Source organism: Syngnathus scovelli, chromosome 1 (assembly GCF_024217435.2).
Source record: "Syngnathus scovelli strain Florida chromosome 1, RoL_Ssco_1.2, whole genome shotgun sequence".
NCBI classification, from domain to species: Eukaryota; Metazoa; Chordata; class Actinopteri; order Syngnathiformes; family Syngnathidae; genus Syngnathus; species Syngnathus scovelli.
Window position 1 is genome coordinate 11,610,849 of NC_090847.1, and position 16,791 is coordinate 11,627,639.

Consider the following 16,791-nt stretch of genomic DNA (forward strand, 5'->3'; position numbering starts at 1 on the left):
TCAATCACAGGGCACGTTAAGAGACAGACAACATTCCCATCTCAAATTCACAAAGTGGGAACTGAACCTGCTGCCGGCATGCGAGTCAGGCGAGTTATAACTATTACAGTATCAGCAACGCTAATCAATCCGATGTAAATAGAGAGTGTTGTTCAGGGGCAATCGGCTGAGTGTGAATTTTGGTCAGATGGAACTTTAGTAACCTCACTATAGCATTCTCTCTTCCCAAAAGCAACAGGCATAACAAGCACAAATGCATTAGTAAGACTTCTCGCCACCAGTCGTTGCAGGGTAACGAGAAGTCATTGAGTGGGATTTCTCTCCCAAAGTGCTGCAACAACTACGCTTTGCGGAAACATATGTAGGCTAAATGAGAAGTGAGATGATGAGAAAAAAACATTAGAGAGAAGAGGTGTGGTTTATTGTCTGTTTAATGAAGACATTTCAACCCCCACAGCAAACTTTTCATGTTTGCTATAAAAGGGAGATGATCTGCATCCATCATTAATAGCGAATAATTCATGGTTTATGGGAAAATCATGAGAAATCATATAACTTTATTTTGCAAATGACACTGGAATGACTCAGCACAAATTGCTGAATGAAGCAGTGATTACTGAATTTAACTGAGAGGAATAAAAACAATATCAAGGCAACTTAATATAGTACACATATTTACTGTATATGGCAATAATAAAGCGGCATAAGTACAGTAGGAAGTTCCACAAGAGTTCATGCAAGGACTTGCGTTACAAAAGATTTATTTCAAATCCACACTATGTTTTTTTCCCGGTTAAGTAATCCCTAAAGAGTCTTAATGGACTTTCCCAGCTTTCTCCCAATGCCTCATCTTCATGCAGTCCTCCATTCTTCCAGGAGATTTCTGTTTCCTGTTGTCACGGCCATCTAACGTCGTCCACGTGAATGTGGTAGATGTGAAAAAAAATTTAATACTGACCCAGGTCAGGTGAGTAGGACGTTTTACAACAACGCGCCGTTTTGCTTGGCCAGTGTCTGATGCTGGGGCAATTTGAGCAGATGTGATGTCATGGTCAAGCAGCCACGAATTGTTGGGCCACTCGCGTCTCTTCAAACGAAGAGAATGCCACGGGCTCTTTTTGCTGTCTGGTTAAAAGTCTGGCCCACACTCAAGGAGGAAACTCATAGTTTTGCAGTTGGTTAAATGTAGCGTATGCCAGTCCGGGCACTTTTCTGTCACACATTACATCTTACCTTAGATAGCTTAGATTAAAAGGCTGTCTTTGTAAACAGTAATTACAGCAAGGGCACTGAAGAGCAAAAGCAAGTGAATTCAGATAATTGTATACACATTCTCCATCGTTGAGGTTTTTAGTGGTTTAACTGGCCGAGGTCGTTTCTCTGCTGTGAGAAAATAAACACGGGAATTTGTCAGGTCAGTTTAATGAGCTGAACTTCATCTGAAAGACCATACGATTGACAAGATACTTACAGGCAATAAAGATTGTGATTATAAGCACAGTAAGGGAAACAATTGCTGCTATTCTGCAAATGTTACCCGCTCCTCGGAACGCTACGAGTATATCCTGCAATGAAAGTAAACCTCATTATTGGAGGAAACAGTAAAAACCAATTCATTGCAGTAAACCTGTACACTTGCACCATCGATGCTCACCAATTGCACAATGGCTGTTTTTGTGTCCTTGTAAAGATTCAAAATCTTCAGTTGTAAGGGAGTGTATGATGTGCGCTACAATATTTAGCCTCCTTGATGTTGCCCAGCCGTTTTACCTAAAAGGCTCAAAACAAAAGAATCATACCTGAGCTTTGCTTTTCTTGTTTGATCTTGAATCATCGCCTTCTGCATGTTCGAACACACCCACTTCTGAAATGGCTTGATATGAATATGATAGAAGACTATTAAGGATCAGTGTTGCTTTTAATAAAATTATTTTGACTTACTAAACTCACCTGGAAGCCTTCCAGCTGTCACTGTCAGACTGAGCTGTTCCAAAGATGCTGTAGAAATAGAATACAACAAGAAAAGATGACTCAGCTGCAGGATATCGATTTATAGGCCCTAAAATAAAGGAACATAGCAAAAAAACAACAAGAAAACAATGGAAATGTGTAAAAGCATATTTAATAATCACTTAATTGGTCCTGTATGTAAAAAGATATAGTACATAATATGTCAAATGTAGAAGAAGAAATGTTCAGAAAGATAGGCTAATCCAAAAAAGTAAAACTAAAAATTACAAAGACCAAAATTTAAAAGAAAGATTATTGATAAGTACTGTAAAAATTAGTACTAATAATTATATATATATATATATATATATATATATATATATATATATATATATATATATGTGTGTGTGTGTGTGTGTGTGTGTGTGTGTGCGCGTGTGTGTGTGTGCGTGTGTGTGTGTGTGTGTGTGTGTGTGTGTGTGTGTACTTGTTTTTATTAGTATGGGGGGTCCGAAGACAGGGAGCCCACCAACAAAGTGGGGCCCTGTGTCGTTGTGGGGTCCAAAATCATGGACCCCACTCGGGAAACCACTCTAAAACAGCTTGAAATGCTCTAACAACATGCCTCACGAATTTTTTTCACTTACCCCTCATGGTCGCAATGTTGAGAATTGTGTGTGTGAAGTGTGTGTGCTCAGTAGCGGCCCCCCGACCATGGCAAGTGGTATTGCAAGTATACACACTACCGGAAGTGTGTGTGATTCAACCAATCAGGGCACCTCGTGATCCGAGTGTTGATTAAGAAAATAAAATGCTATTTCCTGTAGATTTAAACCAGGTAATTATTATTTTAGTAACCATAGCAGCTAAAATAATACTGTAAACATAAAATTCCTGCATTACAATTGCAATTTATCTACGTTATTTAATATTCATTACACTTGCTTTATAAAAATACGCTCATTCTATTAGGCTTATTTTAAAAACTGTCTCGTGCATTTTTCATGTTCTAAACATAAAAATAAAGGTATAAATAAATAGTAATTTATTCTTTACCATCAGTTTACATATTAGTTAAATCAGCATCTCGTGCATTTTTCATGTTCTAAACATAAAAATAAAGGTATAAATAAATAGTAATTTATTCTTTACCATCAGTTTACATATTAGTTAAATCAGCAGGTATTGCATGTGTTAGCTTCATGCGGCTAAAACCACCAGCTTAACGTCACTTCGCCACGTGTGACGCCGCCAGACTGAGACTGCTCCGCGACGAAGACACGCTGCTCATAACGAAACACAACATACACGGTGAGTAAATCAACTGCATGTAAATACTAAGTACAAGAAACTGATGTAGAAATGCTTTTTGTCCAGACCCCGAGGGGTTTATATGCAATGATTATGGCTTCGGATTCGGTATATTGTCACTCGGATGGCGTAACGTTTTCCCCTCAGACAGTCCGGCTTTTTAACTTGTTATTCATCTTAGCTTGCAGTGGTTTTAAAAACAATGGTGTAAAAGAGAACGACAGAATGTATAATTGATCCGTGTTATATTCAGGATGATTTCGATGTGCTAATGTTTCATAATTGCTAAGCCCAGAACCGGACTCTGGCCGTAATTGCCGAAACCACTTCAAAACTCGTCAAACACGTGTGTGCTCAGTGTTATGATATATCTGCATGTCTTCTGTATTTCTCGGTGGTTTTCTATCATGTAAGAATGCTTTCTTTAAATAACACAAGCATTCTGACGCAAATAAAACTATCCGGAAACTAGCTTATTGGCTAATTAGCTACCGCTAATCAGGATGCTACGTTCACTTTTCAAACACAAACATAATAAAAACGAGTTGGTAGCTCCTGAAAAGTATAACGAGTTATACTGGTAAAACTATTGAAATAACTTTTCTTTGGATGCAGCACCTGGTTGGAACTGTGACTAGTTAAAAGTAACAAAGCTCAGCTTCAAACCGACAAACATTTTCATTAATATATCAGTATTTTCTGAAAAATATTCTTTCTTTAATCACTCTTGTTCTGTTAGTTCTCAGGCCAGGCTTATTCCTTCAGTCTTTATACAGTGGATGATTACAAATCTTTTAAAATTAATATAGAGTGCTTGTTAAAGTTCTGAATGTTTTGAATTATTTTTTAGAGCCAGAAATGTCCAAAAGGAAAGCAAGAAAAAAGCCTGCTGATGAAGCAGCCTTTTACATTTAATCCTCAAAGGACAAACCTGGACTAGTGGAAAGATTTATTGATGATCAAAAAGGTAATAAACTCCTTTTTAGACCATTTATCCATCCATCCATCCATCCATTTTCTGAACCGCTTAGTCCCCACGGGGGTCGCGGGCGTGCTGGAGCCTATCCCAGCCGTCATCGGGCAGTAGGCGGGGGACACCCTGAACCGGTTGCCAGCCAATCGCAGGGCACACAGAGACAGACAACCATTCGCACTCACACTCACACCTAGGGACAATTTGGAGTCTTCAATCGGCCTACCAAGCATGTTTTTGGAATGTGGGAGGAAACCGGAGCGCCCGGAGAAAACCCACGCGGGCCCGGGGAGAACATGCAAACTCCACACAGGGAGGGCCGGAGGTGGAATCGAACCCGCACCCTCCTAACTGTGAGGCGGACGTGCTACCCAGTGCGCCACCGAGCCGCCCCACCATTTATCCATTAAGTATATATTTATTTATTTTATAAAACAACACAAAAAACAATCAAATTCAGATTGGTTGTTGTATTTCTGTTTCTAAGCGAGAACTTAGTATTAAAATTGTAAGATAACACCACAATTATTTGGTTAAAGGTGTATCTTAAAGAAATATTTTCTCATAACCAATGGTTTTATATAAAATGTCCTTGCAGGAAGAGGCGTGTTTGCTACCCAGCACTTTGAACAAGGAGAGTTCATCTTATAATACAGGGGTCAACTTCTGTCAGTAGAAAAATGCCAAACAAGCAAGTACTCTGAAAAGGAGAGTACATTTCTCTTTGACTTTGAATGGCAGAATCATTACTGGTGGTATGTATATCCAAATATTTTCTATACAATAATTATGAACTCTAGAAAGAGACTGGAATAAAATACCCTAAATTAGTGAGTCACTCAGAAGCAATATTTCAATAACACATCAGGATTGTGGCATTAACAATTTTTTTTATTTAGTGCTATGACGTTCAAAAAGACATTGTTTCCCTCTCAACTTTTCTTTTGAAATGTTGCAAGTTTTTATTTCTGTAAGCCAACTTTTATTTTACTAAAAAACTAGTTATATGATACAAAATGTTTGATTTCTGTTTTTTCTTTCCTAGTATTGATGCATCAACAGAGGATGGCTCTCTTGGAAGATTAGTGAATGACAACCACAAGTCTCCAAACTGCACCATGAAAAAAATAGTAAATGACGAGCCCCATTTGTGCCTTTTTGCCATCAAAAACATAGAAATGGGAACTGAAATCAATTACAACTATGGTGATTCTAAATGGCCATGGCGTGAAAAAGTAAGTCAGTAAGATCAAGTATGCAAGTTGGAATATTAATTTGTTATTAAAAAAAGGAAGATTTTTGTCTCTTTTATTTGAATTACTCTCAGTATGATGTTGGTAAGTTATTTGTGGTTTTGATTCCAGGTGACAGGCTCTCAGGCTCCTGTTGACGGTGCGCTGCCTGAACTAGCCAGAACTTGGCAGGACTCTGGCCCTGATGATAACATCAAACAAGATGCCAGCCAACAGGTAACATTCAGTTAGACTTTGTTGTAAGAAATAAACTTTGTAGACCTTTTCTTGTTCTCTTAGTTTACAGCTTTTAGTTGGAAAGCTGTTCTTTAGTCAGAAGGTACCTTAAACAGCATTCAGCATGATGGCTACTTGTGGGGCTCTCCGTATGGATCGAAAGTTGTCTCATGTTTTTAGATCATATTTTGGTTATGGACATTATGGAGGCTGATTATATTACAGCTATAGTTCCACACATCCTCAACAGCAAAACGACTAAAGTGTCATGCTGAAGGATGCTCCACTACATCCATAAAGATGCTGTTATAGGACCTGATTAGACATCAGGTCTGACTGGAACACTTTAGTTAGAAAAGCTTGTTTGGTTTTGGGGACTAACTTCACATGATTTAACTATACAGGTCTTGAGTCTGTCATTTGTGGTGTCTGTATGATGTTGGTAAGTTATTTGTGGTTTTAATTCCAGGTGACAGGCTCTCAGGCTCCTGTTGACGGTGCTCTGCCTGAACCAGCCAGAACTTGGCAGGACTCTGACCCTGATGATAACATCAAACAAGATGCCAGCCAACAGGTAACATTCAGTTAGACTTTGTTGTAAGAAATCAACTTTGTAGACCTTTTCTTGTTCTCTTAGTTTACAGCTTTTAGTTGGAAAGCTGTTCTTTAGTCAGAAGGTACCTTAAACAGCATTCAGCCAACCATTGGATCACACGGTTTTAGTGATTCTCCTCATAGAGCCCAAACGAACCAGTGGCACACACACCTATAGAAGGATTGTTAAAACATGCGCCCATGGGTGTCCAACCAAGCCAATCATTCACACACACAACAGATTTCTGATGGCTACTTGTGGGGCCCTTCGTATGGATCTAAAGTTGTCTTGGTTATTCCAACCAAGCCAATCATTCACACACACACAATAACAGATTTCTGATGGCTACTTGTGGGGCCCTCCGTATGGATCGAAAGTTGTCTCATGTTTTTAGATCATATTTTGGTTATGGACATTATGGAGGCTGATTATATTACAGCTATAGTTCCACACGTCCTCAACAGCAAAACGGCTAAAGTGTCATGCTGAAGGATGCTCCACTACATCCATAAAGATGCTGTTATAGGACCTGATTAGACATCAGGTCTGACTGGAACACTTTAGTTAGAAAAGCTTGTTTGGTTTTGGGGACTAACTTCACATGATTTAACTATACAGGTCTTGAGTCTGTCATTTGTGGTGTCTGTATGATGTTGGTAAGTTATTTGTGGTTTTAATTCCAGGTGACAGGCTCTCAGGCTCCTGTTGACGGTGCGCTGCCTGAACCAGCCAGAACTTGGCAGGACTCTGACCCTGATGATAACATCAAACAAGATGCCAGCCAACAGGTAACATTCAGTTAGACTTTGTTGTAAGAAATAAACTTTGTAGACCTTTTCTTGTTCTCTTAGTTTACAGCTTTTAGTTGGAAAGCTGTTCTTTAGTCAGAAGGTACCTTAAACAGCATTCAGCCAACCATTGGATCACACGGTTTTAGTGGTTCTCCTCATAGAGCCCAAACGAACCAGTGGCACACACACCTATAGAAGGATTGTTGAAACATGCGCCCATGGGTGTCCAACCAAGCCAATCATTCACACACACATAACAGATTTCTGATGGCTACTTGTGGGGCCCTCCGTATGGATCTAAAGTTGTCTTGGTTATTCCAACCAAGCCAATCATTCACACACACACAACAGATTTCTGATGGCTACTTGTGGGGCCCTCCATATGGATCTAAAGTTGTCTTGGTTATTCCAACCAAGCCAATCATTCACACACACACTAACAGATTTCTGATGGCTACTTGTGGGGCCCTCCGTATGGATCAAAAGTTGTCTCATGTTTTTAGATCATATTTTGGTTATGGACATTATGGAGGCTGATTATATTACAGCTATAGTTCCACACATCCTCAACAGCAAAACGGCTAAAATGTCATGCTGAAGGATGCTCCACTACATCCATAAAGATGCTGTTATAGGACCTGATTAGACATCAGGTCTGACTGGAACACTTTAGTTAGAAAAGCTTGTTTGGTTTTGGGGACTAACTTCACATGATTTAACTATACAGGTCTTGAGTCTGTCATTTGTGGTGTCTGTATGATGTTGGTAAGTTATTTGTGGTTTTAATTCCAGGTGACAGGCTCTCAGGCTCCTGTTGACGGTGCTCTGCCTGAACCAGCCAGAACTTGGCAGGATTCTGACCCTGATGATAACATCAAACAAGATGCCAGCCAACAGGTAACATTCAGTTAGACTTTGTTGTAAGAAATAAACTTTGTAGACCTTTTCTTGTTCTCTTAGTTTACAGCTTTTAGTTGGAAAGCTGTTCTTTAGTCAGAAGGTACCTTAAACAGCATTCAGCCAACCATTGGATCACATGGTTTTAGTGGTTCTCCTCATAGAGCCCAAACGAACCAGTGGCACACACACACACCTATACAAGGATTGTTGAAACATGCGCCCATGGGTGTCCAACCAAGCCAATCATTCACACACACATAACAGATTTCTGATGGCTACTTGTGGGGCCCTCCGTATGGATCTAAAGTTGTCTTGGTTATTCCAACCAAGCCAATCATTCACACACACACAATAACAGATTTCTGATGGCTACTTGTGGGGCCCTCCGTATGGATCGAAAGTTGTCTCATGTTTTTAGATCATATTTTGGTTATGGACATTATGGAGGCTGATTATATTACAGCTATAGTTCCACACATCCTCAACAGCAAAACGGCTAAAGTGTCATGCTGAAGGATGCTCCACTACATCCATAAAGATGCTGTTATAGGACCTGATTAGACATCAGGGCTGACTGGAACACTTTAGTTAGAAAAGCTTGTTTGGTTTTGGGGACTAACTTCACATGATTTAACTATACAGGTCTCGAGTCTGTCATTTGTGGTGTCTGTATGATGTTGGTAAGTTATTTGTGGTTTTAATTCCAGGTAACAGGCTCTCAGGCTCCTGTTGACGGTGCGCTGCCTGAACCAGCCAGAACTTGGCAGGACTCTGACCCTGATGATAACATCAAACAAGATGCCAGCCAACAGGTAACATTCAGTTAGACTTTGTTGTAAGAAATAAACTTTGTAGACCTTTTCTTGTTCTCTTAGTTTACAGCTTTTAGTTGGAAAGCTGTTCTTTAGTCAGAAGGTACCTTAAACAGCATTCAGCCAACCATTGGATCACACGGTTTTAGTGGTTCTCCTCATAGAGCCCAAACGAACCAGCGGCACACACACCTATAGAAGGATTGTTGAAACATGCGCCCATGGGTGTCCAACCAAGCCAATCATTCACACACACATAACAGATTTGTGATGGCTACTTGTGGGGCCCTCCGTATGGATCTAAAGTTGTCTTGGTTATTCCAACCAAGCCAATCATTCACACACACACAATAACAGATTTCTGATGGCTACTTGTGGGGCCCTCCGTATGGATCAAAGGTTGCCTCATGTTTTTAGATCATATTTTGGTTATGGACATTATGGAGGCTGATTATATTACAGCTATAGTTCCACACATCCTCAACAGCAAAACGGCTAAAGTGTCATGCTGAAGGATGCTCCACTACATCCATAAAGATGCTGTTATAGGACCTGATTAGACATCAGGGCTGACTGGAACACTTTAGTTAGAAAAGCTTGTTTGGTTTTGGGGACTAACTTCACATGATTTAACTATACAGGTCTCGAGTCTGTCATTTGTGGTGTCTGTATGATGTTGGTAAGTTATTTGTGGTTTTAATTCCAGGTGACAGGCTCTCAGGCTCCTGTTGACGGTGCGCTGCCTGAACCAGCCAGAACTTGGCAGGACTCTGACCCTGATGATAACATCAAACAAGATGCCAGCCAACAGGTAACATTCAGTTAGACTTTGTTGTAAGAAATAAACTTTGTAGACCTTTTCTTGTTCTCTTAGTTTACAGTTTTTAGTTGGAAAGCTGTTCTTTAGTCAGAAGGTACCTTAAACAGCATTCAGCCAACCATTGGATCACACGGTTTTAGTGGTTCTCCTCATAGAGCCCAAACGAACCAGTGGCACACACACCTATACATGGATATTTGAAACATGCGCCCATGGGTGTCCAACCAAGCCAATCATTCACACACACATAACAGATTTCTGATGGCTACTTGTGGGGCCCTCCGCATGGATCGAAAGTTGTCTTGGTTATTCCAACCAAGCCAATCATTCACACACACATAATAACAGATTTCTGATGGCTACTTGTGGGGCCCTCCGTATGGATCTAAAGTTGTCTTGGTTATTCCAACCAAGCCAATCATTCACACACACATAATAACAGATTTCTGATAGCTACTTGTGGGGCCCTCCGTATGGATCGAAGGTTGTCTCATGTTTTTAGATCATATTTTGGTTATGGACATTATGGAGGCTGATTATATTACAGCTATAGTTCCACACATCCTCAACAGTTAAACGGCTAAAGTGTCATGCTCAAGGATGCTCCACTACATCCATAAAGATGCTGTTATAGGACCTGATTAGACATCCAGAACTGACTGGAACACTTTAGTTAGAAAAGCTTGTTTGGTTTTGGGGACTAACTTCACATGATTTAACTATACAGGTCTTGAGTCTGTCATTTGTGGTGTCTGTATGATGTTGGTAAGTTATTTGTGGTTTTAATTCCAGGTGACAGGCTCTCAGGCTCCTGTTGACGGTGCGCTGCCTGAACCAGCCAGAACTTGGCAGGACTCTGACCCTGATGATAACATCAAACAAGATGCCAGCCAACAGGTAACATTCAGTTAGACTTTGTTGTAAGAAATAAACTTTGTAGACCTTTTCTTGTTCTCTTAGTTTACAGCTTTTAGTTGGAAAGCTGTTCTTTAGTCAGAAGGTACCTTAAACAGCATTCAGCCAACCATTGGATCACACGGTTTTAGTGGTTCTCCTCATAGAGCCCAAACGAACCAGTGGCACACACACCTATAGAAGGATTGTTGAAACATGCGCCCATGGGTGTCCAACCAAGCCAATCATTCACACACACATAACAGATTTGTGATGGCTACTTGTGGGGCCCTCCGTATGGATCTAAAGTTGTCTTGGTTATTCCAACCAAGCCAATCATTCACACACACACAATAACAGATTTCTGATGGCTACTTGTGGGGCCCTCCGTATGGATCGAAGGTTGCCTCATGTTTTTAGATCATATTTTGGTTATGGACATTATGGAGGCTGATTATATTACAGCTATAGTTCCACACATCCTCAACAGCTAAACGGCTAAAGTGTCATGCTGAAGGATGCTCCACTACATCCATAAAGATGCTGTTATAGGACCTGATTAGACATCAGGTCTGACTGGAACACTTTAGTTAGAAAAGCTTGTTTGGTTTTGGGGACTAACTTCACATGATTTAACTATACAGGTCTTGAGTCTGTCATTTGTGGTGTCTGTATGATGTTGGTAAGTTATTTGTGGTTTTAATTCCAGGTGACAGGCTCTCAGGCTCCTGTTGACGGTGCTCTGCCTGAACCAGCCAGAACTTGGCAGGACTCTGACCCTGATGATAACATCAAACAAGATGCCAGCCAACAGGTAACATTCAGTTAGACTTTGTTGTAAGAAATAAACTTTGTAGACCTTTTCTTGTTCTCTTAGTTTACAGTTTTTAGTTGGAAAGCTGTTCTTTAGTCAGAAGGTACCTTAAACAGCATTCAGCCAACCATTGGATCACACGGTTTTAGTGGTTCTCCTCATAGAGCCCAAACGAACCAGTGGCACACACACCTATACATGGATATTTGAAACATGCGCCCATGGGTGTCCAACCAAGCCAATCATTCACACACACATAAAAGATTTCTGATGGCTACTTGTGGGGCCCTCCGCATGGATCGAAAGTTGTCTTGGCTATTCCAACCAAGCCAATCATTCACACACACATAATAACAGATTTCTGATGGCTACTTGTGGGGCCCTGCGTATGGATCGAAGGTTGTCTCATGTTTTTAGATCATATTTTGGTTATGGACATTATGGAGGCTGATTATATTACAGCTATAGTTCCACACATCCTCAACAGCTAAACGGCTAAAGTGTCATGCTGAAGGATGCTCCACTACATCCATAAAGATGCTGTTATAGGACCTGATTAGACATCCAGAACTGACTGGAACACTTTAGTTAGAAAAGCTTGTTTGGTTTCGGGGACTAACTTCACATGATTTAACTATACAGGTCTTGAGTCTGTCATTTGTGGTGTCTGTATGATGTTGGTAAGTTATTTGTGGTTTTAATTCCAGGTGACAGGCTCTCAGGCTCCTGTTGATGGTGCGCTGCCTGAACCAGCCAGAACTTGGCAGGACTCTGACCCTGATGATAACATCAAACAAGATGCCAGCCAACAGGTAACATTCAGTGCGACTTTGTTGTAAGAAATAAACTTTGTAGACCTTTTCTTGTTCTCTTAGTTTACAGCTTTTAGTTGGAAAGCTGTTCTTTAGTCAGAAGGTACCTTAAACAGCATTCAGCCAACCATTGGATTACACGGTTTTAGTGGTTCTCCTCATAGAGCCCAAACGAACCAGTGGCACACACACCTATAGATGGATTGTTGAAACATGCGCCCATGGGTGTCCAACCAAGCCAATCATTCACACACACATAACAGATTTCTGATGGCTACTTGTGGGGCCCTCCGTATGGATCTAAGGTTGTCATGGTTATTCCAACCAAGCCAATCATTCACACACACATAACAGATTTCTGAAATATGGTTTCTTGTGGCTTCTTTGTTGTAAATTTTGGAGCCTTTTCCATGTTTTATATGTAAAATTTCCTGTGATATAAGGTTTTGGCATATTTCAGAGGATGTGTACAGCACCGGTCGTCTACCAGTTAAGATATTGGACAGAAATTTTAATTATTTTGAGCAAAGAAATTCTAGTCTTTATATTAATACAGCATATAAGAGTATCTTGCAGAAACTAACAACACATTTCTTTTAATTCCCTCCATAGAGCTATCAATTATCAAAGGAGTTTCTCAAAGTGGACTACTCAGACAGTGATGATACTGACAATGATTCCCAAAAGGACTGCTCTGTACCTCTGCAAATCAATCTGCTCAAAACAAGAGTATATTAAATTTGACCAAGCATTCTTATACAGGTGCAGTTAATTTTTGTTTTAGAATATTGCTATACTGTGTTTTTTTTCTGTACTTAAAAATCGTCATTTCAGATGGGCTGATCCCAGAAGTGATAGAAGTGACCTCTTGTACCTCCGCATCTCGTGGCCCAAGTAATGAAAAGTCTGCCAAAAAGGGAGGTGAGTTTAGAGTAATCCTTTTCAATATATAACTTTATCACAGTTGCTTTTAAATTGCCCAATTGTTACTACTGTATCAGTATCTAATTATCCTCACATATGCTGCTTACTAAGATTTAGATGACCCAAGCAAGATATATTAAACACCACTTGACTTTTCTTCTTAGACATGTAAGGTCTAAACTTTTGAATTTTGTCATAAAATGAAAATTGACCCATCCTTTCTCATGTGAGTTACAGGTCATTGCTAACCTTGATTATATGTGAGATGTTTGTTTACATCTATTTTTAAATAGGGGTAATGTATACATGACACATTTACCTCAAAAGAGAGAAAGAAAAATTGCTCTAGATTAACCTATTAGTGAATATGCAAATTCACACATTGTCACACCAAGGCAGATACCATTCTTATACAGCTTGCATTTAATTTTTTACACACTATATATTTCCAAATTTACTTTTATCATCTTTGTTTGTCCATGTGTAGCACGTTATCAAAGCAAATTCCCCATACATGTAAAACACTGTCTGAAAAAAGTTTTTCTCTGATTTTTATTTTTTATTTTCCCTGATTTTGCAACAACTTGTATCTGTTCTTAATGGTTTTGTCAGAGAAATGGTGCATCCCAATGTGCTGCCATGGTGGAGTTTGACTGCCTGTGCAACCTCTGTAGGGTCCAGGAATTGCTTCATCTACCAGCAGTGACATTCTGGTCAAATGCAAAACTGCTTAAAAGTAGTCAAGAAAATGAGACCTCTTTCCCCCACCACCAAAACTGGGGGCATTCTAATGTTACCCTTTTGTGCATCTATTTTTAATTTTGTTAATATCAAAACAGCTGACACTGAAGACCACCTAGCAACTTAAATGACCGGATTAATATCTCAGATATTAACTGATTTACTTATGTCTATTGTAGGCTCATCACTGTTGACAAAGATAGTTGACGTTATAAAATATCTCATTTGAATTATATTGTCGGATAATTGTACATAAAGTGAATGTATTCTTTATGCAATTTTGTTCTAATTAAGTTGTAAACTAAAAAGTGCTCTTCCTATGCCCTTAGGTAACGGAAAAGTTGTGAAAAGAAGCTGGACCCCAGAGGAATGTGCTGCAGTAAATAAACATTCAAGGAAGTATATATTGACAAATCAGGTTCCTGGTAAGCTTGACTGCGAGAGATGCATTGCTGCAGAACCACAAGCACCGAGCTGTTAAGTACTTTGTCAAAAAGAGAATAACCACCATGAGGAGAAAATATGAGTGAAACAGCTTCCCTTAACAGAGATAGAAACACATGGCTGGTCCTGTTTCACCATTTGTTCACTATTTGTTTGTGATTTTTTTTATGCTCCACTTCTCCTGTTCGTAAATGTTAGATTAAATAAGTTCCTTTATTCATTGGCTACATTTGTAATGTGTCCATTTAAAATTTTGACTCAAGACAATTATTACTTGTAAATCCTGTGTACTTTATAGTTAGCTAAAATGCAGAATTTAAATATTTTAAAATGTACCAATATGACTGAACAAATTGAAGAATATTAAGACTGTGACCAAGGAAAATGGACCAGAATCTGAATAAAGACTTCAGAATGTATTTTAGAATGCACATTTCAATGTATATCTAGTATATTTAGCCAGATGAAAGTATTAATAACACTAACAAAATTTTTAGGTTTTCTCAAATGATTAAGTCCACACAAATGCATGTTTGGGTTAGATTAGGGTTGGGGTTGAACTTGATAGATCCTCTTTATAAAGGCAGACCTAACAAGTCTTAAATCTTAACAGCAAGCTCCATAACTGGCTAAAAAAATAATGTGTGTATAGGTAGACCTCATAAGGTTGAAATATTAAAAGCGATCCCCATAACTGACTAAAAATCTCATGTGTGTAAAGGTGGACCCCGCAAAGCCGGAATGTTAGAAACAGGCCCCAGATATGACTGAAAAACTGACATGAAAAAAAAAGTTTCAAATTGTGTTTATTGAAAGTGATTTTTAGTAACAAGATTTTTTTTGGGACTTGCCTGATTTTTTTCATAGTTCTTGGACCACTAGAAAGGGTGGACCCCAGAACTCGGTAAACTAAGTTGGGTCCTGCAGAGGGAGGTTAACAAGGATGTGTGTGTGTGTGTGTGTGTGTTATACTGTACTGGTGAAGAGCGTGTTGATTGTTGCCTGGGTGGAAGTTTGGAGAGCTGAAATAAACAAATACACAAATACACACACACACACAGACGCACACACGCACACACACACGCACACACGCACACACACACACACACACACACACACACACGCACGCACACACACACCATTTGTAGTAATGTTAGGGAGCACATTTTGTCCACTGCTAGAGTAAGGATAACGGCAAGAATGATGAAGCAGCAGACAATGCTTCAATGGGAAAAAGCCACCTTCTTCTATGGCCAAGTATATGTGGACTTTATAGTCATTGAACCACCCTGGCACCTGGACCCTGCAGCCATACACCCCACCATCGCCGGGTTGAGCATTCAGGATGGTCAGGGACACGTCTCCATCACTGAGGCAGCCCAGCAGCTGGTATCTAGATTTGCTGATGAAGGGCTCTACCCCATCTGTGACGTCGACAATGCTGTTTGAGCATCCTAAACGAGAGAGCTTTCCTTGACCCCAACAGAAGCTCAACAGTCCATGAGCTTAGGTGTCGTAGGCACAGGGCAACGTGACATTTAGTCCAACGTAACCACTGACTTTGAGGGTGTCGGAGCAAACTGCAAAGGATGAGCACAGATCTAAAATGTGAACCCCTCACAATGCACCCACTCGGAGCTACAAAAATAACTCAATATTGACTTACCTTGGCTCAGGACGGACAGGAATAAATAACAGATACCACGCATGTGTAGGCTTTTCTATCCAACTGTACACTGAAATGAGAAGACCTATCTTCCCCCGCACAATGGCATAATGTCTCGTGCATTTTTAACTTCCCTTTCGTGACATTAAGGAAGTTAAACCTACAGACTTAGATAAGTCTTTGACTTCTCTTTAGATCAACAATAAAGAAATGTAGTATCATTCAATTAAAAAAAAGCAAAGAACCTGGCAGGTATTTTTGTTGGGTTTTTTTATGGGAAGGGGGAGCCTTGATCACTACTGTTGATTTGCCATGTAAAAAGTACAAATGAAGCTATTGACTTAAAGACAGAAAAGTTGGCAACGATACATAGCATAGATTAAATTCAATTTCAAATGTTTTCTCTTCGCAAGAAATAAATTATAATAGCGGTAATTTACAAATCATATGAGAATGTACTGGATTCAGTTAAAATATTTTGTCTTAACAAGAACAAAAATGTATCCCTTTTTACATTTTCACTAAACCTGACTGTCTCATAAAATTGATAATTTCCTGTATTCTTTATTTACTTGTTTTTCTTTAGTAATATTAACAACCCCATTGCTTTAATCTGTGTTTTCTTTGCTGATGTTTCAGGGTTAGCATGAATTTTTCTGTTTACTCTGAACTTCCTTCCTTGGATTTCTCTCCTTGCCTCCACGCTGCAGACCAGAAAACTCTGAGTTTAAAATGACACAACAGTAAATGGAGGAAAATAAAGCAATCAGATATTCATGTGAAAGCAATTTAAAATTAGGTCTTGGTCCATATTGAAATGTGTCTAGGGACTTCTGAGTGTGGACAAGAAAATGTGTACAGAAGTCAACTTTTAC

General features: G+C 39.5%; 2 protein-coding genes across 2 annotated transcripts; one reads left to right on the forward strand and one right to left on the reverse strand.

The window, feature by feature from the left end:
- Positions 1-540: 540 nt before the first annotated feature.
- LOC125987470 (T-cell immunoglobulin and mucin domain-containing protein 4-like) lies at positions 541-16,013 on the reverse strand. Its single transcript, XM_049751896.2, is given in 7 exon segments — positions 541-1,383; positions 1,472-1,565; positions 1,800-1,873; positions 1,951-1,998; positions 15,228-15,272; positions 15,492-15,830; positions 15,917-16,013. Coding segments are annotated over 7 exon segments (714 nt in total). The 5' UTR covers positions 15,960-16,013; the 3' UTR covers positions 541-1,312.
- On the forward strand, positions 2,404-14,669 carry LOC125988001 (protein starmaker-like). Its single transcript, XM_068651681.1, has 15 exons — positions 2,404-3,261; positions 4,112-4,228; positions 4,833-4,989; positions 5,280-5,469; positions 5,599-5,703; positions 6,173-6,277; positions 6,982-7,086; positions 7,882-7,986; positions 8,697-8,801; positions 9,508-9,612; positions 10,414-10,518; positions 11,225-11,329; positions 12,037-12,141; positions 12,754-13,062; positions 14,136-14,669. The coding sequence occupies exons 4-14, from the start codon at positions 5,353-5,355 to the stop codon at positions 12,877-12,879; spliced, it is 1,188 nt and encodes a 395-aa protein (XP_068507782.1). The 5' UTR covers positions 2,404-3,261; positions 4,112-4,228; positions 4,833-4,989; positions 5,280-5,352; the 3' UTR covers positions 12,880-13,062; positions 14,136-14,669.
- Positions 16,014-16,791: the final 778 nt, after the last annotated feature.